Source organism: Ctenopharyngodon idella, chromosome 5, assembly GCF_019924925.1.
Source record: "Ctenopharyngodon idella isolate HZGC_01 chromosome 5, HZGC01, whole genome shotgun sequence".
NCBI classification, from domain to species: Eukaryota; Metazoa; Chordata; class Actinopteri; order Cypriniformes; family Xenocyprididae; genus Ctenopharyngodon; species Ctenopharyngodon idella.
The window spans coordinates 8,766,847-8,792,744 of NC_067224.1; the positions used below are offsets into that span (position 1 = coordinate 8,766,847).

Sequence of the window (25,898 nt, forward strand, 5' to 3'; positions counted from 1 at the left end):
GTATCCTGTCGTACCAATAAAAACCCATTTCCGTCACCTAAAAGAAAATTGCTTTGGCAAATCATATGACATAAAAAGTCATAATTATTAGACAAAGAGTTTTTTTTTATTTTTTCACAACGACTTTTTATTTCATAAATATGACGATATTTATTAGATAAAAAATCGTTGTGAAAAAAACACGAAAAGTCGAATTTTGTTCATAATTTATTTTTTATGCCATAATTTCACATTTTTGTGTCCATTTTGACTTTATCTAATAATTACCACTGAGTATTTCATAATTTCTAGGTTTTTTTTTACTATGTGGCAGAAATAGCCTTTACTGGACATTATCAACAGAGCGCCGCTGGTGTAGTGGTATCATGCAAGATTCCCATTCTTGCGACCTGGGTTCGATTCCCGGGCGGCGCATCATCTTTTTGTGAGTGAATCTGAATATTTAAGTGAATTTTACCTAGTCGCTTACTGTTATGCTCTTCTAAACAATGCGAATACTGTAAATATATTTGTATTCAATTTACATCGCAGTGGGCAGACGCATTTTCAAAGCTTGCTTTTTGTGCGCTTTGTAGTTCGTACGCGCATGCGCTCATGCATTTCCGGTCCGGTTCCTCCGCCATCTTATGTCGCCTTTCCATTGTTCATAACTGGAGTCAGCCGAGGCGGCATTTCACATTTACTCTCATTATAACAGGTTTGGCAGAGAACAGAGAGGGTAACAACACTGGAAAGAGCAAGACACAAGCGGAACTCGAGATCATCTCAAAATCTACACAAGAGGATTTTCTCTCAGGGTTCGTTGTCTTAATTCGATCGGGAAAAAATGATGGACGACGAGCAGCCCAAGACCCTGTACGTATATTGGTATTGTACGCTAACACGTTAGACAGACAACTTCATATCAGATCAAGTTATTCATGCCATAGGTTTTTAAAAAGTACTTTCCGTTTTGTCATTTCGCTTAAGTTATTTCTAGCTAATACCAGTCTTGAGTGTAATGCTAATGGAAATACAACCACAAAGCAGACGTGTACATTCTGTGTCCCAAACAAAAGCTCTGATTGCTGGAAAAAAGGATTCACTTTATATTTGGCGCTCAAGACCGATGGGCACAGGACAGTCGTGTGATTTCAAAGCATTTCGTACACCATGTGCTAGTTATTGAGTTAATTTAGATAATTGCAGCAGGCCTGTTGAGGCCACAGCAGGGCCGCTCTCACACACTGCTGTCTGTGTTTAAGTGTGTGAAGTTGCCTTGTACTTACTGAAAGCTCATTGTCGTTACGGAATTGCTAGACAAAGAACCCGTCTAGTGTATTCACTGACGTATTTGTAAAGTTTTACTTGTATAAATGCAGCATGCTTGTACAATTGACACGCAGCCAGTGTGTACATACGGATTATAAATGTAAAAAACGTGCATATTTTGGTCGTATCTGGCTTTTCGTCCGTCGTATCCGACGGTGCGAGAGCTTTTGTTGCTGGTCGCTCGCTGGTTCTGCGCTCGTGCATGCTGTTTTGTCATCTCTTTGTTTCAAACCTGTATACACGATAATAAGCAGTTCATTGCTGGATGACTAATAAGGTTTTTTAAGGTTAAGTAACGGCCCGTGGGTCCTCATGTCTGCCTAATTCCTTTGTAATGTAGATTAGTTGGATCATTGTAACCCAGGTACTTGAGGATGGCACAGATTGCACGCATGGACCCCTGTAATTACTGTATCAAATTATAGATTTAAATAAATGTATCAGTTCACTCATTGTCATGCCTTTATCCCCCTTTTTTCAGATATGTTGGAAACCTGTCTCGGGATGTCACAGAGGCCCTTATTATGCAGCTCTTTGGTCAGATTGGCCCTTGTAAGAGCTGTAAAATGATTGTGGATGTGAGTGTATAATTTGCTTATACAGCATTTAGATAGATGGATATTTTTAATGTATATGTTTAGCATTGATTTTTTTTTTTTTTTTTTCTTCATTTCTTGCACCAGTAACTTGGTTTTTCATAGGTGTGAATCTTCACTTGCCTCATGGTTCGATTATGATTCAGAGGGTAACGATTCGATTATAAAATTATTCTCGATGCATCTTTCTCCATTTTATTATTAATTACTATATTAATAATCACAATATAGTTATTTTTGTTGTTTTATCTTCATTAAAAAAGAACGAAGAGGCAAATAATTACTAAAATAAATACAAGAAAAAGAAAATTAAACAGTGCTTTAAACTTTTTCATATAATACAGAAATTGAATTATCAAATGTTTAAATAATCACTATATAGATTTGTTCATTACAAATAAATTGATTATTATTAAAGCTACAAAAGTTATTCAGTCAAGATCAGTGAGTGATTCCCTCTTTTGTTGTTTGATTATCATTGACACAGCAGCAGGTTTATTATATTAAGACCTTATACATGGACGTAATACTGCTTGCATTCACTTAAGACATAACCAACTATGTTTACGTGAACAGTTCAAGCGCAATATGCTGCTAAAGAATCGTTCACATCAGCATCTCATTGCATTGTAAAAAAGTTTTTATTACACAGCTCTTCTCTGCTACTTGTTTTTAAAACTAAATGTGCCATAAAAATTGTAAAGGCTTTCATTAAATAAGTTGCTGTAGTCTAATCACACTCATTTCCCTTCAGACGGCAGGTAACGATCCATACTGCTTTGTGGAGTTCTTTGAGCATAGGCACGCAGCGGCCTCACTCGCAGCCATGAATGGGCGTAAAATAATGGGTAAGGTAAGCTATCGTATCTACAGGGTGAGTTGGGCTGGGACGGGAGGGTGGAACAGTTCAAATGATCAGCAAAATTTATGTGAAGTAGAATTCACCACTTGATTCAGAGGTCAACATTGGCCTGTATACTGGATGTGCAATGTGAACTGAGAGGGAGATTTTGACATTTTTCATGTTGACCTGAAGTTTTTTTTTTTTTTTTTTTTTCTCCATGTTTCAGGCCATAATTTCATTATCGTTTACTCAGATTTTACATATGCTAAAGCACAATGTCAATTTGATTTACAGCAACAATCATTACCACTTTTTTTATTGTACGCAAGACAACATTATGAAAAAAAAAAAAAAAAGCTTAAAACATCACCCACATTCTCTCATAGTCATGTCACCTCTTTTTAATTTTATGCTTAAAGATTTTATGCCATATACACTACCGTTCAAAAGTTTAGGGCCGGTAAGATTTTGATGGTTTTGACAGAAGTATCTTATGCTTACCAATGCTGCTTTTGTTAAAAAATACAGTAAAAAGTCATTTTTAAATAATATTACAATTTAAACAATTTTAATATATTTTATAATGTAATTCTTTCCTGTGATGGTAAAGCTGAATTTTCAGCTTCATTACTCCAGTCTTCAGTGTCACATGATCCTTCAGAAATCTTTCTGATATGCTGATTTGGTGCCCGAAAAACATTCCTTATCAATGTTGAAATCAGTTGTGCGGCTTTATATTTTTGTGGTAACCATCAATTTTTATAGAAAATTCCAAAGAACAGTATTTATTTAACACAGCAATCTTTTGTAAAAGTTTCAGTCTTTAGTGTCACTTTTAATCAATTTGATGCATCCTTGCTGAATAAAGTATTCATTTCTTCCCACAAAAGTTATTGACTCCAAGCTTTTGACCAGTAGTGTATATTCGATATTATCCCTTCAAATATCTAGAATTTGAATCCACAAGTCTATTTCCACAAGATTATACATTAGAGGCAAATTAAGCATCTTATGCCTATTCAGTACAAAATATTTTATCCTCAACAGGTAATGAAGGACCATTTGAGGAGTAATACAAGTTGGTAATTTCACTTGTTTTGTAAGTCCCTTGTTATTTGGACCTTTTTACTATCAAGATTTTGATATTCAAATAAGTTCTCACTTGGACAGTGAAGTGTGAAATGAGTATCGTCAGGTCTCCCTCCTCTCTGCTGTACATTCAGACCTCCATTGTGTTAAGGAGAGTGATTTATTGCCAGATAAGTAGAGAGCAGCGACTTGAACATGTCTTTATCATTTCTAACCTTTCTTTCAATCTTTTCCTCCCTATACCCCTCTCCTAGGAGGTAAAGGTCAACTGGGCTACATCACCAAGCAGCCAGAAAAAAGACACAAGCAGTAAGTTGCTTTCCATCTCCCTTAAGGCCAGATATCATCTGATTAATAGACCTGGCCCATACATAGATCTGTCACTAATTTTATACCTACTGAATTATTACAAATGAGGTGTCAATCCAAGTAACTCTTGTCTGGTGCTCTTTAGATCACTTCCACGTCTTTGTTGGAGACCTCAGTCCAGAAATCACCACTGATGATATCAGAGCTGCCTTTGCACCCTTTGGAAGGATATCGTAAGTGACGTGATGCATTTTGAATAAAGAAAATCCCTTTTTCCACCCCCAATGAATTCAACTACTTTGAGTCATTGGGTTTGTTTAAACAATTGTACACTAATAAAGCCAGTAACATGTAAGTTCATGTAAATGCCTTTTAATCAGGAAATATATACGGGTCATATATCATATCAGATCATATGCGGGTAATGCAGATTTTTGCCTATTACCCCATTTTCGGTTTGGATTTATAACTCAGTTGTGCCATTTGATTAAATATGCACATATCTGATTTTCTTTGTTAAATAGTCTAGTATTTAATCTCATGGAAATGGTTTACTGGCACTGTCAGTTTTCTTTTTTCCTTAAACACTTAAAATGGTTTTCTTTTATGAGCAGTTTTTCAATAGCCATCAGTGTTTAGTTTTGCACATTATAACATGTGGTGCCTTTTCCCTCAGTTATGTGTTTAAAAAACATTAAATCACAAGTAATATTTTTTTTTTTTTTTCCCTTGTAAAAATAGCACATTGGAACTGTACTCAACGCTCAACTTTTGCCTTTTTTCCTCAGAGATGCACGTGTAGTGAAAGACATGGCGACGGGGAAATCAAAAGGCTATGGTTTTGTTTCATTCTTCAACAAATGGGTGAGTCACAATCCCAACATCAGGAAATGCCGGTTTTTGATTAGGCAGAACCAGGGTGTGGAACATCTGCATTTGAATGCAAATCCCAGAAGATTCTGTTGTGCTGATGTTCTTGTTGCGCTGGTTGTTGGCAGGATGCAGAGAATGCCATTCAGCAGATGGGAGGTCAGTGGTTGGGCGGCAGGCAGATCAGGACTAATTGGGCTACAAGAAAACCCCCAGCGCCTAAAGCCACCTATGAAAGTGAGTATTCATTTGCAGACATCTCCACTACTTTTCATCAGGAGAAAACTAGCTGCCGTTATGAAACCCCTACCTAACTCATGCTAAAAATGCTGGTTCTGTCTAACAAAAAAATATTATCATTTACTTTAAACTTTGTTCCAACATCTAGAGTGCTTTTTTCATTATGGTGACTTGGGCTGTTGAGCTCTAAACTGTTTTTACACAAAGCTTTTGCTTAATCTAAGTCATCCACAAAGTCAAATCTCATTTAGTTCAAAAATGGCATGTCAAAACATGTCACTCCGTGTTTAGCGTTAATGATGAGACTTGCAAGAACGTGTTTGTCATTACGTCAATCCTGGTGCAGTGTGTCTTGATGCAAGTGTGTAATAGATACCTACAGCAAAATGGATCTTATCTTTGAATGACTTATCTGAAACTGTTCCAATACTCATTTTCTGCAGTATCGATACACCGATACCAGCTGCTCGTTCTCGCTCTTCTCTCCAACGGCAAATTGACATACACCCGCCTCCTCTCTCTCACTCGTCTCATTTGCTCCATTGAATTGTGCTTGTATTGCGCATAATTTTAGTCATTCCCACAGGTTTCTCGCTCACACCAAAAGCGTGCGCTCCACTGATCTATATAAGTGGTGCTCTCATAAAGCCGCCTCTCAAACAGCTCCCGAAAACCAAATTGACTTTTTTCATGGCTTATTGCAATAAAAAGGGTCAAATGCATACAAAATTGTCAAAATGCCCGTCTTCCTGAATATTCAGGTTAATGCAGTCAGTTTTGGGAGAAAATGCATGTTGTATAAAAGTATATTGGCTTCGTGCATAAGCTCTTAAAGTGACAGCAGGCTAATAAACTTGCTGTTTGTCATGTTAAGAACAAAAGACAAAGAGAGAGGCTCTTGACTTAAACTTTTGTAACTTTAATTGTAATCATTTATCTGTATTTAATTTTTACAGTGAAAACTATTCAGTGTTATTTTACTTTCAATTACTTTCATTTCTGTATTTTTTACCTGAATTCTACTGTTAGACTCTTTATTCTGTTGTATTTATTTGTGCTATCATTTGCAATTTATTACATTTTTACTGTTCGCTTTTTTTTTTTCTGTTTGTAAATGTAGTTCAGCGATTCAAATAAATCCTCCCTGTGCTATGTGTTCGCTACTGCAACAAAATTACCCAAATTACCAAAAAGTATGAGATGACAAATTATCTGTATGACTGTGGTATCTCAAATGGTATTGAATAACAATATTTTTCAAGGTATCATATCGAAGTTGGAAAGTCCAGTATTGTGACAACACTATGACCAAATTACAGAGACCTATAAAGGTTAATCAGCATTTCTTTAATTTCACAGCAAACACCAAGCACTTGTCGTTTGACGAAGTAGTGAACCAGTCCAGCCCCAGCAACTGCACTGTCTATTGTGGTGGAGTCACTACAGGCCTTACAGGTGAGTGTTTGTGCAGTCTGTGTAACCGTTTTGAATTCAAGCTAATTCTAATGGAAAATAATTTTTATAATGTGCTCCTCTTCTTTTTTTTTTTGCCAAAGAACAACTCATGAGACAGACCTTTTCCCCTTTTGGCCAAATAATGGAAATTCGAGTGTTCCCAGACAAAGGCTACTCGTTTGTGAGGTATGTTTGTTATTCAAGTGAAATGTGGTGGTTACACATCCTAATGGCAAAGGCTGATGTAACACTTTTAATTTCTGTAGGTTCAACTCTCATGAAAGTGCTGCTCATGCGATAGTGTCTGTTAATGGCACATCCCTAGAAGGTCACCTAGTGAAATGTTACTGGGGTAAAGAGACTACGGACATGGTGAGCCCCATGCAGCAGGTGCAGGTACCCCAGGTGAGCAGTAGTATGTTTTCATGCCCTGTTTTATTCTGAAGAAAGTTTAGAAATGTTCCAGCAAAATATAAAAAATGGTAGAGTGGAATTGCTGCTTGCGAAGTACTGTTGCAAACACAATGAGAACAAGTAGATGAGTATGAGTAATTCTTGGGCACATGATTTATGTTCTGTATTTTTCTGATCTTAAAGCAGAACAAAGTTGGTTTTGCCGCACAGCCATACGGCCAGTGGGGACAGTGGTACGGTAACGCACAACAAATTAGTCAGTATGTCCCTAACGGCTGGCAGGTACCTACTTACGGCGTGTACGGACAGGCCTGGAACCAACAGGGCTTCAAGTAAGTCTACAGATCTTCATGCCTTCATTTTGCTTAAAATTTTAAATGGCTTTTACTTGTAGTCTAATTCATTGGTTTAATTAAAAATAAGAGACATTACTGGTAAAATGGTAGGTAGGTATATGTGTGTGTGTTATATATGTATATAATATAATATAAATAAATGTGTGTGTATATATGAAATAAATTTTTTTTTTTAAAACGGTATGAAAAAATGTACTTGATGAAATAAACATAAAATAAGTAGTTTTATATTTTAGCAATTTCTTGATTCTGTAATCCTATTATAGTATTTTTCACAAAGAAATTGTAAAAAGCATTTGCATAAAAAGGAAATACACTATACTAAGTTTAAGAGAATAAAGTACACAATAAGTCTGTGCACTGGGCATCATATTTTCTCAAATATAGAGCTAGTAATTCTAATTGTACATAGTACACAGTAGTGTTGTCACGGTACCAAAATTCCAGTAGTCTGTACCAATACCAGTAAAATTTACGGTTCTCTGTACCAATTTCGGTGCCACTGGAAAATCTGTTGGAACTATTTTATTAACTAGCCTATTTTTAAAAACATTAAATATGATGGTAATCATACATATAAATATTTGAGCAGCGCGTGTGTGCATGTTTGTGTGTGTATATATACCTCAATTAAATAAAATTTGGAATATAAAAAAATAAACAAATGCTCAAACATCCATTTTGAAACAGACGTGCGTGTTTATTTTAGCTATTCCTTCAGTGAAAGGACACACTACAGCCTGTAAAATTATGAAATAAATATCAGTAAATAATGGTAACCTAAATAAGAAAGTTAAGTATTATTCTAAAAAACATTTATTTCCACACAAAGATGTGTCATATAGCTGCTCTGCGCTTTGAGAGGGATGTGGCAGGAAAGAGACCATTTCTCTTTAATAATATCCATGTTATCCCCTGAAGTTACAAGCACCTGACACTCATTGTAAAAGGTCTGAAGAGCTAGTTTTATCTTCAGACAGTCAGGCTATGTTTGATTTTGCGCTGCCAGAGAAAGCGAAACTAAAAAATCACCCGCGTGTGTGAAATGCGCTATACAAATAAACTTGACGTGCCTTATAAAGTCTAATAACAAGCACAAACTGCGTTAAATAGAAATTGACGTGCAAGCAAAAAGGTTTCTGTCCTACGGTGTTTTTTCTACTTTACCACAGTAAAGAATGCGAATATAATAAGCCTAATTAAGAGCGAACCAAAAGAAGAAACGTTTATAATCCCCTGCGTGAGTGAAGATTTGGAAAAAAGAAACAGACTCCATGTTCAGTGGAATAACTAATGGAATATTGTTAAATTCTCTGCCAATCGGGTGACCAGATCGCGATTCGCAAAACAGAATACAAAGCCGACAAAGCTTAAATGTATGGACTCGCGTACCTCTCTCATTCGGCATGAACCAAAATGTTTCCATGGCTGCGATGTCACATTTAATTGCTAACCTATTAGCCTATTTCTTCTGAAAACCAAGCTTTGTGCTTCACTCGTGTCATATTCACGTAAATACTGGCACAGCCCTATCAGTGGGTACCGAATATACCCGGATACTCTGTACTCCCAGACCGGTACTCCAGAAATGCTGGTATTGTCAGATTTTCAAAATTTCAGTACCGACTTGGTACCGAAGTACTGGTACTTTTGACAACACTAGTACACAGTGAATATGACAGTGACCAACTGGATATAGAACAGCATAGTTTAAAATCAAGGATTTGGAGTTTGTGGGTGTCCAGTGATGACAGGACAAATATGAGAGTATTATTGCTGTAGCCTTTCTATTACTAATAATGCTACTTCATATACCGTTTACTTTCTTTCTGACATGTCAAAAAATACCAAAACAAGATAATAAACTAATGAAATCTGAGTACATGAGCTTTTGCTTTTTCCCCCCTTAGTAGTTCAGCTAAAATAATAATAATTTGACTAGAAATTGCTCTCTGTGTGTAGTATCTATAAAAATTGTTAAATCTAATTCAAGAATCACTGATTTCTACATAGCGTTTAGGGGCACGTGGATCTGAAATCAGTCTTACCACACAAGCAGTGTGCAAAAAAAAGTGGTCAGTCATTCAAATGAGGGGTTTTACAGACGCCACCAAATAAATTGGTGGAAAATGTATAAAGAATCTGTGGTCAACATTTCCACTCAAACTATTTTAGTTGCTGGCTCCCTAACCCTTACAGTATGTAGATTTGAGGTTTATAACTGCTGCTTTTGATTGCTTAAGTTTTATGTTCTCTTATGCTTATGATGAATGTAGATCACATTTATTACCAATGTTTATACAGAGCAGTTTCTGTTTGGTTATTATAACTACGAAGTAGCTTGGATAAACGTTTTTAGCATTTTAATTTAGATTAATTATACATGCAGTTCTTGAAACTTCTAGAATCAATAAACTGGTTAATATCAGTTCACCCATTTTATCTTAAAGTCTGAAAATGTTTGAAAATGAGCATGTTGAGTCCCAAGCAGAAGTGATGCAGTGGTCACTTTAAAAAAAAAAAAAAAAAAAAAAAATTCTAAATATGATTTGCTCTCTTCTTTCCCACCAACTAACAGCTACTTTGTTTTGTAGTCACTTACAGGCTGGCGCTGGGTGGCCTGGCGTGAGTGCCGTGAGTAACGGAGGCGTAGTGGAGCCTGCGCAGGGAGTCAATGGAACCGTGCTAGCCAACCAGTCCAGCATGGGCACTGCAGGATACCACACACACTGATGGACAACTCTAGCACTCCACTGCGGCCGCAGCAGGGATCTCTACACACGACCCCCACCCCATTCTCAAACACCCATCAAGATGCCTGGCCTAGGGAGGGGGGTGTGCCATTTTTTTTTTTTTTCTCCCCCTGACCCTCCCCACCCTCCACCTGTAATTTTCCTTGTTTGAGACTTTTTGAGGCAGATCTTGCTCATTGTGGGGTCTCGAGTTGCCCTACACTGGGATTAAACCACACATCCTGATACACAAACGTATTCAGACACATTAACACACACCCACATAAATCCACAAGTCTTCGGCCTGGTGTCCGACTGACTTATTCGGAGAGGACTATGCCATTTTTAACTCAAAGTACTATAAATGAATAAAATCAACAATAACTGCAACTTTTCCATTTTGCTTTTTTTGGTTTGTTTAGAGCGATTTCAGCTGCTGATTTTGTAATATATGAAGCTTTGCCTTTTTCTTTTGGACTTGCCATTTTAAAAGCAAAATTTTGTTGAGAGGAGCGATGACACCAACGAATCGTGTGAAATGTCAGCTTTTTTTGTGTTTATAAAATGAATAAAATGGATGTCAACTGTTGTATTTTTTTAATTAGACATTCAATTTGTCAAACTAAACCAATTGCAGGGATGACTGCCACATTTTTTTCCTTAAAGGCAGATAAATATTGCACAATATTAATACGTTTTCACAAGAATTTGATGTTCCGCAAATTTTAGGTATTTTAAATTGTTTTGCATTCCACTTTTTTTGAGGGCTTACAAGTACAGTATACCATTCTGTATGTAAATAACCAAACTGTGTTTAACTGTTGGGACGCTATATAAAGATAATTCAGATGTTGATTATGGATGCTTGCTTGCTTGCTTTTTTGTAGGTAGATGGGAGGGAGGGAGGAAATGTGGGTAGGGAATGGGTTTGGGCTTCATCGCATCTATTCTTCGGCATTAGCGGCGCTGTTAAATGCTGGTCCATACGGTTTTAAGGATTCTTCCAGAGAACTTTTGGAGAAGAATTTGCTGACTTGTGCTGCAACGAACATTTTGTTAATTGCGATTAATTCTGTGTATAAAATCGAAACGTTGACTTTTTTTTAAAATGAAGTATTTAGTATCAAGACGAGAAACCTGAATGGATCAGAATTTTGCACTGTTGCCCATTGGAGTTTTAATACACAAGACCAATTGTGTTGCCTTATGAGTTATTTTCATTTGAAGAAACTGATGATCATTAAACATAGGCAGTGCCTACGAATAAATTGAGACCTTGTGTTTTGAGGAATTTTTTTAAATAATGTTCATCCTACTATTATGTGTTCTTGCTTTGTCCCATTAAAATGCAGATGCAAACCAACATTTTTGTCTGCCCTGTTATGTTGTCTTTGAGCTGGGTTGTCTTACTCTACCTTGTGGAGGGTTACTAGTTTAGGCAAAATTGTTGGTTGAGGTGGAAATGACGAGTGAAGGACTTGCTTAAATATTGATAGAAATCATTACCACACAAGTAATAAAATGTTTTACTTTTTTTTTATTTAAGTGTTTAGGTTATAGTTATATGTAGTCATGTAAGATACAGTATATAGATATGTTTTTAATATGGAATATATGGGCAAAGGTAAAACAAAATCTGTTTTGATGGTATCTGATTCTGACATTCTGATTCTACCTGTAGCAAAAATAAAGGAACAATAAAAAGTTTCATAATATTAAAGTTTAAAAAACGAACTACTAATAACTACTGCAGAAAGAAAATAACGAGCCAGCGAAACTAGGTAGAATTATACTTGCAAAATGTAAATCCACAAGTCTTCGGCCTAGTGTCCAACTGATTTATTCAGAGAAGACTTTGACATTTTTAACTTAAAGTACTATAAATGAATAAAATCAACAATAACTGCAACTTGTCCATTTTGCTTTTTTTTTTTTTTTTTGGTTTGTTTAGAGCGATTTCAGCTGCTGATTTTGTAATATATGAAGCTTTGCCTTTTTCTTTCTTTTTTTTGGACCTGCCATTTTTAAAGCAAAATTGTTTTGTTTAGGCAAAATTGTTGGTTGAAGTGGAAATGATGAGTGAAGGACAGTTTTAATCTGCTTAAATATTGATAGAAATCATTACCACACAAGTAATAAAATGTTTTGTTACTTTTTTTTAATTTACGTGTTTAGGTTATAGTTATATGTAGTCATGTAAGATACAGTATATAGGCATGTTTTTAATGTGGAATATATGGGCAAAAGTAAAACAAAATCTGTTTTGATGGTATCTGATTCTGACATTCTGATTCTACCTGTAGCAAAAATAAAGGAATGATAAAAAGTTTCATAATATACTATAACTACTAATAACTACTGCAGAAAGAAAATAATAACGAGCCAACGAAACTAGGTAGAATTATATTTGCAAAATGTTAATGAGTTTAGAGTTGCTACTGACTTCAGTTCCCAGTATGTTTTTGATTGGTCACCCTATGGCCAATCGGAAAGCTCGTTACAGCCGCAGCAGAGAGTCTGTATGTAAGGAGGAATGGCGACGGTTGCTGAAGCTCTGAAGTGAAATCCTCTGTGGAATCTGACCACTGAGCGCCTGGAAAGCGCCGCTGTAGAGGTTGGCCCATCTCCCATCGTCATTTACTTCATTTCATTCATTCACTGTCACACAGCTAATGTTAAACTCGATGTCATTTCAATGCTTTGTTAATCTATACTGTACTACTGTATAATTGAAGCAACATGTCAATGACATTTTAATGCGATTTGCGCAAATGTACTCTGAAGTATTGTGGAAGAATTTTAAGGAATGTTTAATGTGTTTTTGTCTTTTTTTTTTATTTAATTTTACTTTATAAAGTGTGTGCTAAAACTACTCAAATATTCTATTCTACTAAGACCTACCTGATGAGGGTTAGGGTTCATCATTTAATCAGTTTTAATCAGTTTAATTTATCCTCATTCATCATAGGCTTAAAGAGTTATTTCCTTAGAATAGATTAACCAAATAAAGTACCATGGTTTTTCGGACATGGTACCGTGGTTTTCTTTGAAGTACCATGAAAATACCATGGTATTTGATGTAAGCCATTCGGTGTCATGACCATTTAAAACTATCACTGTACCAGGAGCATTTCTAGCCTTTGATCAGTAGGCCTACTATTGCTCAGGCCCCCAATCAAAAAATGTCCCCATACTGTTATGTATTTTGTAAATTGTTATGTGAATTGTCTTTATGAACAGTATAGAGTCATTCACAAGCTGCATGCGAATGAAGTGCTGCTTCATTGCCGACAAACGATATAAGACATTTGCAAATTTTGTTTCCAACAATGGATTGTAGGTAAACATCCACCTCTTCCAGCGCTCTTTTTGTTTACGGTCTTAGAAAGTATCCTTTTACTATTTTAGATGTGAGAAACCACTTCAAATTATTTAGTGTGTGAGTGAACTGTCCGAATTAATCAAACTGAATCACAAACAATGTCAGACCTTTTTGCAAATCGTTACATGGAATAATATGTAATCTCCACCGTTAGACAATTATTTATCAGTAATGTTTTACTGGGACAGCAATTATTTCACTGGGGTTTGTGCTCCAGTAAAAAGGGTCTAACAATTCCACTGCACAGTACTTTAGTAGCACTACAGTTCTGAAATCGTATTTTGCTAAGGGCTCCCCTCGAGTTCATGAAAAATAAAATTGTCCTGTATCACTCTCGGTTTCAGTGTTTGTGCTAACAATGGATGGTCCTTTAGTAAATTCTGGAATACCGCTGACGACACAAACGGTGGTTTCTTCTGTCACTCAAACCTCTGGTAACTTAAGCGGGAATCCTCGGGACAAGCGGAAGACTCCTGCGTTCTTGTCCAATTTGGGCAAGGCTACCTTAAGAGGCATCCGCAAGTGCCCACAGTGTGGTGTTTACAACGGCACCCGCGGTCTCAGCTGCAAGAACAAGGCCTGTGGAACAATATTCAGGGATGGGGACAATGTGACGGGACGTTTGAAGAAAGGGGTGTCGGAAGTGGTTCGAGTTGTGACGGACAGCGAAGGTGGCACAGCTGGAGGGCCACAGGTGTTCTCTGTGCGTCAACGGGGACGTGGCTCCGAACAGCGAGGCTTTGTTGAGTTAGTCCTCACGGATACAGCCATTACTACCGCAGATGGAACCTTGCTGACCCGTGTCAACCTCGGTCGCTGTTACATGCCCTCTTGCCAGCAGAACGAAAGCGAGTCGACAGTTGAAGGTTCCCATCAGCAAGTTTCGCAACCATCCAAAAGTCCCTGTACACATGTGAAGCAAGCAATGGAGTGTCAGACCCAAGCAACACCTCTGCCACTCAAGAGCTCTGTGCTGGAGGCCCTGGTGGCCACTTCCCAGGCCAAGGAAGAGTTGTGGAGGCTGGCTACAGAGACACCGGGACCTTTAGTGCAGAGGGTCTCCAAAGGTACCCTAATAGTAAAATGCCAGCCAGGTGAAGCCCACCCTTTGGGACTGCTGCATTTGACAGTAGGCTTATCTAGTGTTAAAGAGAAGTCTGGGGGTGCTGTTCCCTTTCGCTGTGCATGCTACTCACCCAATGCCAAGGGGGATTTGGGGGCGAGAAGTGGGGGTCACCCTAATGTCAAAGAACGAGAAAATTCACATGAGCACAGTTTACCTGAACATTGCCTGCACTTCTATGCCTGCGTTTGTGCCTTCACGAGTGATGAGAAGCTTGCCACTGAGTTTTCAGCTTTCCTCAACTACAACATGAATGGTAAGTCAACCATTTAGCTCAGGGGTGTCCAATCCTGCTCCCGGAGGGCCAATTTCCTGCAAGAGTTTAGCTCCAACCTGCTCCAACACACTTGCCTGGAAGTTTCTAGTAATTCTAAAAACTTGGGAGCATCCTAGCTCCCTTGTAGTCAGGCCACTGATCAGGGAATGGGCCATTTCAAGAGCTGTTTCACTCGCAATATCCTTATAATGCACTGGAACGTTTGCTCCCTAAAAAAATCCCACAATGCACTTACCGGAAAATACATCACATTTTCTGAAGCGTGAAACAAATTACACAAGCCACTTCAGTTTGGGTCTGACCTAAAGAAGGCTTGATTCCCCCCCTGAAGGACATCAAAATAAGTTCCTAGAAAGTAGCCTTATAATATGTACTTGTAATATGAAGCTTTACATGTAAATATAAAGATAGATTTCCATACGACTGACTGATTTAAAATTGTAATTTTGGCTACCCCTGAAATGAGGCGTAACACTTAGCAGGTAAATATGGTATATACCCCGCTCATTCAAAGATGTGCATTTATCGAATGAATGGAGCAAGAGCATAACGTAAGTTTCTAAAATGCACGCACAATGCATGTTGAATTCTAAAGTTTACTTTTACTTTATGCTGTTAAAATGAATATATGAAACAAGCGGTTTGCTGAAATATTAACAACATTAACAACAACGATGAAATAAGAACGCTTGGTTTATGTGTCGGTCAGATGCACATGAAAATTGCATTAGTTTCTTTAGCAACAGTTTAGGTGCATTTTATAGAATCATCATTGGTCCACTTCATTTTTATTAAATAAAATAAATTTATGTAAATCATTAAGAACTAACACAATCTAACTATTAACAAGAGTATGAAACATTAACTATGATGGACAAATATGTGGAAATGTTATTCATTACTTCATGATAACTAATTTAGAATGTAATACATGTTACATGTGCAAATGGCAATGTATACAACTTTGATGTAAAGAATTATACTACACCCCTAACCCCCTGAAAATCTCTGAAATAGAGCCACCAGTGTCCCAATGTCTAGTGAGCCAGGGTTCTTACAGTAACCTAATTTGTGTACACAATATACTGATTCACGACCTAGGAAGCTGATTGACATGCACCCCTTGATTCAGGTGATTCAGGTGGGTTTGTGTAGGATTTCACCTCCACTCTGCAGGATAGTGGCCCTCCAGGAGCAGGATTGGACACCCCTGATTTAGCTTGTCTGCAAACTTCATCCACATAAGCTCTCTTCTGAAAAACCTAGTGCAGTGGTTCTGACTGGCAACCCACCACTCTGCACATGTCTCTCTTATCTCTAACACACCTAATCATCAGATCATCAGCTCATTAGGAGAGATTTCCATGAACTGAACTGAATGTCACAAATAATACAGAACTGTGCAGAGCGGTGGGTCACCAGGACTTTCAGGACTTTCCACCTTTCTGTCTAAGGCAGGGGTGGCCTCTGGCCCTTGAGATTGACTTTCCTGTGGAATTCAGATCCAACCCTGATAAGGTGTGATTGGGGTTGAAGCTGAACTATGCAGGAAAGTGGATCTCAAGGCCCAGAGTCACCCACCCCTGCTCTAAGGCAGATTTAGCCAACCCTGCTCCTGGAGGACTACAGTCCTGCAGAGTTAAATTCCAACCCTAATCAAGCACACCTAAACCAGCTAATCAGTGATTACTTCATGATTACTTAAAAAACATTCTGCAGGAAGGTAGTCTTCCAGGAACAGGGTCGGCTATGCCTGCTCTAAGGTTGCATCCTAACCCAGGTTCCAAAAGTGATAGATTTGGAAAGCTCCACATAGGAAGCAAGTTGTACAGCACAAATATACTGGAATAATTTTCATTTTTAGGTGAACTATCCCTTTAAGTGAAGTGCACAGGGGACTCGACTGTGCTGTTTCCAATAGATTTTTGATGTTACTGTGATGCTCAGCTAACAACAATAATGTATACACAAATATACAGCAGACAAATATTTGGTCAGACTTTTACTTTTTAAATAAGTTTGAACTTTTTATTGATACTTCTTGGTACTGAATAAAATTAATAAATACACTGCTCAAATAAAAAATTAAAGGAACACTTTGAAAACACATCAGATCTCAATGGGGAAAAATATCATGCTGGATATCTATACTGATATGAACTGGGTAATGTGTTAGGAAAGAAAGGATACCACATCGTTTGATGGAAATGAAAATTATCAACCTACAGAGGACTGAATTCAAAGACACTCCGAAAATCAAAGTGAAAAAAGGATTGCAGCAGGCTAGTCCATTTTGCTGAAATGTCATTGCAGCAACTCAAAATGGTACTCAGTAGTTTGTATGGCTCCCACGTGCTTGTATGCATGCCTGACAACATCGGGGCATGCTCCTAATGAGATGACGGATGGTGTCCTAGGGTATTTCCTTCCAAATCTGGAGCAGGGCATCACTGGACAGTCTGAGGTGCAACCTGGCAGCGTCAGATGGACCGAAACATAATGTCCTGGAGGTGGACTGGATTTATGTCACGCGAGCGTGGGGGGGCCATGCAATGGTATCAATTCCTTCATCCTCCAGGAACTGCCTGCATACTCTCGCCACATGAGGCCAGGCATTGTTGTGCACCAGGAGGAACCCAGGACCCACTGCACCAGGGTAGGGTCTGACAATGGGTCCAAGGATTTCATCCCAATACCTAATGGCAGTCAGGGTGCTATTATCTAGCCTGTAGAGGTCTGTGTGTCCCTCCATGGATATGCCTCCCCAGACCATCACTGACCCTGCACCAAACCGGTCATGCTGAACGTTGTTACAGGCAGCATAACGTTCTCCACAGCTTCTCCAGACCCTTTCACGTCTGTCACGTGCTCAGGGTGAACCTGCTCTCATCTGTAAAAAGCACAGGGTGTCAGTGGCAAACCTGCCAATTCTGGTGTTCAATGCCAAATGCCAATGGAGCTCCACGGTGCCGGGCAATGAGCACAGGGCCCACTAGAGGACGTCAGGCCCTCAGGCCACCCTCAGTCTGTTTCCGATTGTTTGGTCAGAGACATTCACATCAGTGGCCTGCTGGAGGTCATTTTGTAGGGCTCTGGCAGTGCTCATCCTGTTCCTCCTTTCACAAAGGAGCAGATACCGGTCCTGCTGATGGGTTAAGGACCTTCTACGGCCCTGTCCAGCTCTCCTAGAGTAACTGCCTGTCTCCTAGAATCTCCTCCATGCTCTTGAGACTGTGCTGGGAGACACAGCAAACCTTCTGGCAAAGGCACGTATTGATGTGCCATCCTGGAGGAGTTGGACTGCCTGTGCAAACTCTGTAGTGTCCAGGTATCGCTTCATGCTACCAGTAGTGACACTGACTCTAGCCAAATGCAAAACTAGTGAAAAACAGTCAGAAAACACAAGTAGGGAAAAAAATGTCAGTGGCCTCCACCTGAAAAAACATTCCTGTTTTGGGGGTCGTCTCATTGTTGCCCATCTAGTGCACCTGTTGTTAATTTCATTAACACCAAAGCAGCTTGAAACTGATTAACAACCCCCTCTGCTACTTAACTGACCAGATCAATATCCCAGGAGTTGATGCTATTCTCTGATTAAAAAGTGTTCCTTTGATTTTTTTTTTTTGAGCAGTGTATATTCATTTCCTCTACTCATTTTTTGAATACATCTTTTTGCACAAAGCTTATCGCAATCAATTCTGGAATTGCCTTCTCCATTAAGGATACATGCAATGCTTCTTTAGGTTTTGGCAAAAATTAGCTATCTTAGAAGAGAGTATACTATTCCTGCCAGCATTTGTGTCTACAGCACATCTGTGATGACTAAAAGTGGTGTCTATTTATATAGTTAGGTTTGGAACAGGTCTATATATAGTGCGTTGAGTGTTTTTCTATGCATCAGAGATGACTGTCAGAATTATTGTGTATGTCCAGGACTGCAGGAGAGGGCAGATGCCACAACACTCAGTATATCTCAGCAGCACATTGAGCCCTCCATCTCTCATCGTTCCAAGAGACTCAAATTTGTGGAGTCGTCTACGGGTAAGTTAAAGCTCATAGACAAACCCCAGAAGAATATGTGACCTCCGACCGGCCATCAACACAGTTACTGCACAAAAGTCCACAGATTGTCTCAGGACCACTGTTGCCAACTACTTTCAGTAGCTAAAGTCTGCTTGAAAATGGCTAAATGATGACACTGTGCGCTAATTAGCATATTACTGCCGTCATTGCAATTTTATGTCAATCTGCCTAGTGTTAACCCTTTACACCTATTTAGTTCTCAACTCTCTTTTTCATCTACTGTTTTTTAATACAGACAAATTATGATTTACATATTTTTCTGTTTTTGACAATGAAATGAGTACAAAATGCTAAAATCACTAGATTTGTAAGTCACTAGATTTGTTGCTATGTGCTTTTTTTTAAAGAGGGTGTTCAACTGGAATGAAAAAATGTGTTAAACTAAGCTGAGAGTGCTACATACTTAAATCAACTACATAAATTTCTCCAAAATATTTAATAAACAGACACATACGGAAGCAGGGAATTTTGTGAATGATAGATGTTCTAATTTTGTGGAAATCTCTGTTTCCTGTTGGCTCATATTCTTTGTGGGCCTGAATATGGGGCTCAAAATGAATCCTTCCTGGAGCCTATTCTTTTCCACCCACTGAAATCTGTTGTTGATGTCTAAATGCTGCTGTTATGTTCTGCAGTTACTGACCACCTCCTCTGTAATCTGTTTTCCTCTTTTATTCTTCGGCTTTCTGGACCTGTCACTGTTTCACACAGCTTCCTCTGCGTCTGTTCTGCCTGTCAAAGACACTTCTGCTTCCACCCTAAACCAGCGCAAGCCCACTCACAGAAAACACTCCAGTTCCACTGGAATTAAGAACCCAGGTGCTCCAGATATTTCCTTTTCCCTTACATGATTTTGCTTTTCTTTTTCTTTGACTTTATTTCTGTTTTTTTTCCAACACTCTGGCTCTTATTGTTCTCTAGCACTGTTACAAATACAAAACATTTGTTGGTTGGTTTTGAGAGATTTATAATCAGATTACACCTTTAGGTTTGAAAATATAAATGACGTACACATGGCTTTTATTATCATAGTTTGTTGTTTTTGATGTGTTATTTCGTCGGGTGAATTAAACAGGAAGCAGCCAGCCGGTGGATGAGACACATGTGTCACTGGGTTTCCAGCAGTGGTTGGCCAGTGTTACCGAGAGGATCCATCAGACGATGCACTTCCAGTTTGATGGTGAGTGAATATTAGGGTGACTCATCCTGTCCTGAGAATCATCATTCAGTAATTTTTTTTTTTTAATGACAAGGGCAGTACAACAAATACTATTTTGATGTATAAATATTTTTTAAAATAAGTCATACAAGAATATACTTTTTTTAAATTTCTGAAATTAAAATAGAAATAAATAAAAACGGTTTAGTAAAAAGTCAAATAAAATGTGCAAAATTGGCATGAAAATAATGTCAGTACAATAAATTAAATTGTCGTTTTTCTTTTTCTTTCTTTCTTATATATCAAGTATATAAGTATATATACACTCACCGGCCACTTTATGAGGTACAGTGGGTACGGAAAGTATTCAGACCCCCTTAAATTTTTCACTCTTTGTTATATTGCACCATTTGCTAAAATCATTTAAGTTCATTTTTTTTTCCTCATTAATGTACACACAGCACCCCATATTGACAGAAAAACACAGAATTGTTGACATTTTTGCAGATTTATTAAAAAAGAAAAACTGAAATATCACATGGTCCTAAGTATTCAGACCCTTTGCTCAGTATTTAGTAGAAGCACCCTTTTGATCTAATACAGCCATGAGTCTTTTTGGGAAAGATGCAACAAGTTTTTCACACCTGGATTTGGGGATCCTCTGCCATTCCTCCTTGCAGATCCTCTCCAGTTCTGTCAGGTTGGATGGTAAACGTTGGTGGACAGCCATTTTTAGGTCTTTCCAGAGATGCTCAATTGGGTTTAAGTCAGGGCTCTGGCTGGGCCATTCAAGAACAGTCACGGAGTTGTTGTGAAGCCATTCCTTCGTTATTTTAGCTGTGTGCTTAGGGTCATTGTCTTGTTGGAAGGTAAACCTTCGGCCCAGTCTGAGGTCCTGAGCACTCTGGAGAAGGTTTTCGTCCAGGATATCCCTGTACTTGGCTGCATTCATCTTTCCCTCGATTGCAACCAGTCATCCTGTCCCTGCAGCTGAAAAACACCCCCACAGCATGATGCTGCCACCACCATGCTTCACTGTTGGGACTGTATTGGACAGGTGATGAGCAGTGCCTGGTTTTCTCCACACATACCGCTTAGAATTAAGGCCAAAAAGTTCTATCTTGGTCTCATCAGACCAGAGAATCTTATTTCTCACCATCTTTAGCAAACTCCATGCGGGCTTTCATGTGTCTTGCACTGAGGAGAGGCTTCCGTCGGGCCACTCTGCCATAAAGCCCCGACTGGTGGAGGGCTGCAGTGATGGTTGACTTTCTACAACTTTCTCCCATCTCCCGACTGCATCTCTGGAGCTCAGCCACAGTGATCTTTGGGTTCTTCTTTACCTCTCTCACCAAGGCTCTTCTCCCCCGATAGCTCAGTTTGGCCGGACGGCCAGCTCTAGGAAGGGTTCTGGTCGTCCCAAATGTCTTCCATTTAAGGATTATGGAGGCCACTGTGCTCTTAGGAACCTGAATCCTGAATAATCCTTATGTTAAAATGTTTTATTCAATTATTTCAATGATTATTCAATTAAAATATGTAAGGATTATTCAATTCAATTTGATGGAATTTTACTATTAATTGAAATGCGCAAATCTTGAAAAAAGGCATTTTTTTGAATGTAGAAAGGCAACAGTAACTCACATAACCAGTTGTTACAACCGAGGTCTGCAGAAGAGCATCTCTGAAAGCACAGCACGTCGAACCTTGAAGAACATGGGCTACAGCAGCAGACCACACCGGGTGCCACTCCTGTCAGCTAAGAACAGGAAACTGAGGCTGCAATTCACATGGGCTCACCAAAATTGGACAAAAGAAGATTGGAAAAACGTTGTCTGGTCTGATGTGTCTCGATTTCTGCTGTGACATTCAGATGGTAGGATCAGAATTTGGAGTAAACAACATGAAAGCATGGATCCATCCTTCCTTGTATAAATGGTTCCGGCTGCTGGTGGTGTAATGGTGTGGGGGATATTTTCTTGGCACACTTTGGGCCCCTTAGTACCAATTGAGCATCGTTTAAATGCCACAGCCTACCCGAGTATTGTTGATGACCATGTCCATCTTATTATGACGACAGTTTACCCATCTTCTGATATCTACTTCCAGCAGGATAACACGCTATATCACAAAGCTCAAATCATCTCAAACTGGTTTCTTGAACATGACAGTGAGTTCACTATGCTCCAGTGTTCTCCTCAGTCACCAGATCTCAATCCAATAGAGCGCCATTGGGATGTGGTGGAATGGGAGATTTGCATCATGGATGTGCAGCCAACAAATCTGCAGCAACTGCATGATGCTATCATGTCAATATGGACCAAAATATCTGATGAATGTTTCCAGAACCTTGTTGAATCTCTGCCACAAAGAATTAAGGCAGTTCTGAAGGCAAAAGGGGGACAACCCAGTACTAGCAAGGTGTGCCTAATAAAGTGGCCAGTGAGTGTATTTTTCTGTTGATTTTGGGATGAATTATGACCAGACATGTTCTTGACAGGCTTTGTGCAATTTAGCAGTGTTTCCCAATTTTCAAGCATTTCTACCTTTGTATCAGATGTTCAGATTAGAATGTTGAGTTGACACTGAAGTTGAAGTTTGATGTGAACAGGCAAGCCAGAGCCATTGGTGTTCTACATCCCTCAGGCTTTCTTCAATGCCCTACAGCAGCGTTTATCATTGGGCTCAAAAAAGAGAAGACTGCCCAACTACACCACCAGTGAGTATAATACATGTAGCCATTGATCATGTGCTAACAATCTAATTCTGATTAAAAGTCTTGTTATACCTTGTTTTAATATTTTATCATTTCTGTGTTTTTAGCATTTGTGCGTAATGACGCTTTGCCTCTGGGCTCTTTCTCTAAATACACCTGGCACATTACCAACCTGATGCACGTGAAACGAATCTTTGATACACCAGAGGTGTGTACTCATTTTCTACGTTTTCAGATCCTCACTAATGGCCATAGCATCTGTGGGCAGTCTCTAAATGAGGGCACTCTGTTTGAACAGTTACCACTGGAACTCACTCAGAGTTTTGTGAAGAACAGTGATGGCTCCTATTCACTGTACCGCTGCCGGGAGACCCCTCCTGATCCTGGATCAGACACCTGCCACCATTCACGCACCAATAAGCCTCTGGCCATCAGACCACTGGAGCTACGCACCTTCCTTAGAGTGGGTAAGTGGCTGTGTTCACTTAGGGGCCGTTTACACACTGTTTTCAAAAAAAAAAAGTGAAAGTTTTTACCGTTATTGTCTCTGTGTAAACTATAAAAATGCAAATTTGTGAAAACAGTGACGTGCGCATTATGTGTTCAGTCTATAGGTGTGTAGTGTTTCTTTACAAAGTGACATTGCCAAATACTGGCCTGGCATGAATAATACAGCGTTTAGTCGTTTTCATGAATTTTGTGTGTATATGTACATTTAATAGGGCTGGGACAATACATCGAATCTCAATTCGAATCTCGAATTGCAAATCTCACGTCATAAAAGCATTCTGAGCCGAGGTGCAAGTATATTTAACCACTTACATGACAGCCGAATGCACGAGCGCTGTCCAGCAGTCTTCTTCGTGAGCATTTAAGAGTGTGCGGTTAAAAACTAGCCTAGAGCGCCATCTGCTGTTAAAACTAAGCTCAGAATTGATTCAAGAGAGAAAATATCAGGATCAATCAAGATTCACTGTATCGATCGAGAATTGATGTATTGTCCCAGCCCTATCGTTTAAGCGTGATAAGACTCAAAAGAGAACTCCGTTCAGTAATGGGGTGCTCCGCGCTTTCAGATGCGACTCTCTGGATGCTTCCCAAACGGAAGGCTGCATCGTAATGAGGCTGCGTCCTTCCTAGACCAGTCCTTCTGAGGCTTCTAGGCTAGACTCCTCCTCAGCATCGAATGCTAGAATGAGACAATCTATTAAGTCTGCATGGCTATGTCACACATGTTCCCACCCCATGGTCACTGCACAAAATACTATTAACAGCAGTTTAGTGTTAAAGGAATAGTCCATTGAAGTCCACTATAAGGAGAATAATCCTGGAATGTTTATCAAAAACCTTAATTTCTTTTCGACTGAAGAAAGAAGGACATGGACATCTTGGATGACATGGGGGTGAGTAAATTATCAGGAAATTTTTATTTGAAAGTGGACTAATCCTTTAAGTGATTAATTTCCATCAAAACAAAAGATAACATTATTTTTGTCTTGCATTTCATAATGAACTCAAACAAGCTAAGTGCCGACTCATTTTCCATCATTTTTTTTCGTTAATTGGAATGTGGGCAAAGGATTGTGGGTGATTGAAGGAATGAGCTAAATGAAGGACGCGAAATGAAGGCTGCCTTCCAAGGATCCTTCGGTGGCACTTGATGATGTGGGAGCCAAGATATGCATTCTTACTTGGACGCAGCCTTCTGTTTGAGAACGAGAAGCACCCTCTGTGTGTGCGCTTTGGTCTATGCGCAAAGAAAACAGCGTGCGAGTACAGAATTGAGTTCTCATTCGCATCTTATCGTGCTTGAAGCGAATTTTGCAAAGTGTCCGAAAAGCATTATCTCCCACAAAATCTGGAGCTGAACATCGCACCAATTTTGAAATCGATTGTTATTTGGCGTGGGCCAAGCTCCTGATTGGATTGGCCAGGCCCACCCCGTGGAGCCGGGCCTGGGGATAATTGTTATCACTCAATGTATTCTGCTTTACTGTATGACTAAAACACTGTGGTATCATCTCTCAGGGACATGTGCTGCTGAGCAGACTGAGCCGGTGCCCTTTGTGATCGAATGGATTCCAGACATTCTTCCGCACTCACAGGTGGGAGAACTGAGGATCCGGTTTGAGTATGGCCATCAGCTAGGTAGTAAACCGGAGCACTGCAAGAGCTCTGCTGGGACAGAGAGGACTGAACAAACGGTAGCAGATGCCATCCCACAACAGTGAAGAACCACTGTAGAAGACTCAAGACCCTGGGTCATGAAATTCTCAACTTATAAGGTGCTTCTCAGAAAAATGTTCATTCTCAGAAACTCTTCAAAGGTTGCATTACAGCACCGGGCATACATATGTAAAATATTTATATAAGTGTACAACAAAATAATACAGTGTAAACATGCTTTGTGCTGTACAATAATAACCCATGTTCAAGATTTCCACATTTCCCAAATAATAATGGAATTTCAGCATAACCTTTTTACGATCATACTCTTCATACTGCAGAAACCGGGTTGTTTAGTTGGACTGGACAGTACAAATGACAAGTGATAAGTTCCTGTTTTCAGAAATCATGTACATTTGATAGCTTTTAGGGGTTATACGTAAAAGCAGAGAAACAGAATTATTGAGACAATGCTTTATTCACTGATGAACGAAATCAATGTAAATAGATTAAAAGCCTTATACTCTTACAGGTTTTCTTGGTTATACATCTTTTTGTAAGACAATGCATTAACAAAAATTTTTTAGACACTTGATAGCGTACATGCATTTTAATATTTTCTTAATTTTCCAGATACTTATATACAACAAACACTGTACACTGACTACATCAGAACAGTAAACCAGCAAACCAAATTCCATTTTATGTGTTCCATAAATATTCCTCCATCTACAATTATTTTATTTTTCCATCTTTGGCAAATGGGTATGGTAGTC

General features: G+C 38.9%; 2 protein-coding genes and 1 non-coding gene across 6 annotated transcripts; all 3 read left to right on the top strand.

Annotated features, from left to right (window-relative positions):
* The first annotated feature begins 343 nt into the window (after positions 1-343).
* trnag-ccc (transfer RNA glycine (anticodon CCC)) lies at positions 344-414 on the top strand. Its single transcript has one exon. It is a non-coding gene; the product is annotated as a tRNA-Gly (tRNA).
* A 183-nt stretch (positions 415-597) lies between these two features.
* Positions 598-11,579, top strand: tia1 (TIA1 cytotoxic granule-associated RNA binding protein). 2 transcript variants are annotated; one of them, XM_051892913.1, is made up of 12 exons: positions 598-855; positions 1,793-1,889; positions 2,662-2,760; positions 4,095-4,149; positions 4,295-4,382; positions 4,938-5,013; positions 5,148-5,256; positions 6,619-6,714; positions 6,816-6,900; positions 6,981-7,119; positions 7,312-7,460; positions 10,079-11,579. In XM_051892913.1, exons 1-12 carry the CDS (start codon positions 827-829, stop codon positions 10,215-10,217), a joined length of 1,161 nt encoding a protein of 386 aa, XP_051748873.1. In that variant the 5' UTR covers positions 598-826; the 3' UTR covers positions 10,218-11,579. The 2 variants fall into 2 exon arrangements, with proteins under 2 accessions (XP_051748873.1, XP_051748874.1); XM_051892914.1 differs by having other exon boundaries at positions 7,315-7,460.
* Positions 11,580-12,706: 1,127 nt separating this feature from the next.
* Positions 12,707-25,651, top strand: c5h2orf42 (chromosome 5 C2orf42 homolog). 3 transcript variants are annotated; one of them, XM_051892898.1, is made up of 9 exons: positions 12,707-12,830; positions 13,943-14,977; positions 18,932-19,039; positions 19,793-19,900; positions 20,157-20,261; positions 22,852-22,959; positions 23,064-23,164; positions 23,255-23,423; positions 24,985-25,651. In XM_051892898.1, exons 2-9 carry the CDS (start codon positions 13,957-13,959, stop codon positions 25,185-25,187), a joined length of 1,923 nt encoding a protein of 640 aa, XP_051748858.1. In that variant the 5' UTR covers positions 12,707-12,830; positions 13,943-13,956; the 3' UTR covers positions 25,188-25,651. The 3 variants fall into 3 exon arrangements, with proteins under 3 accessions (XP_051748858.1, XP_051748859.1, XP_051748860.1); XM_051892899.1 differs by lacking the exon at positions 19,793-19,900; XM_051892900.1 differs by lacking the exons at positions 23,064-23,164; positions 24,985-25,651 and having other exon boundaries at positions 23,192-23,331.
* The last annotated feature ends 247 nt before the right edge of the window (positions 25,652-25,898 follow it).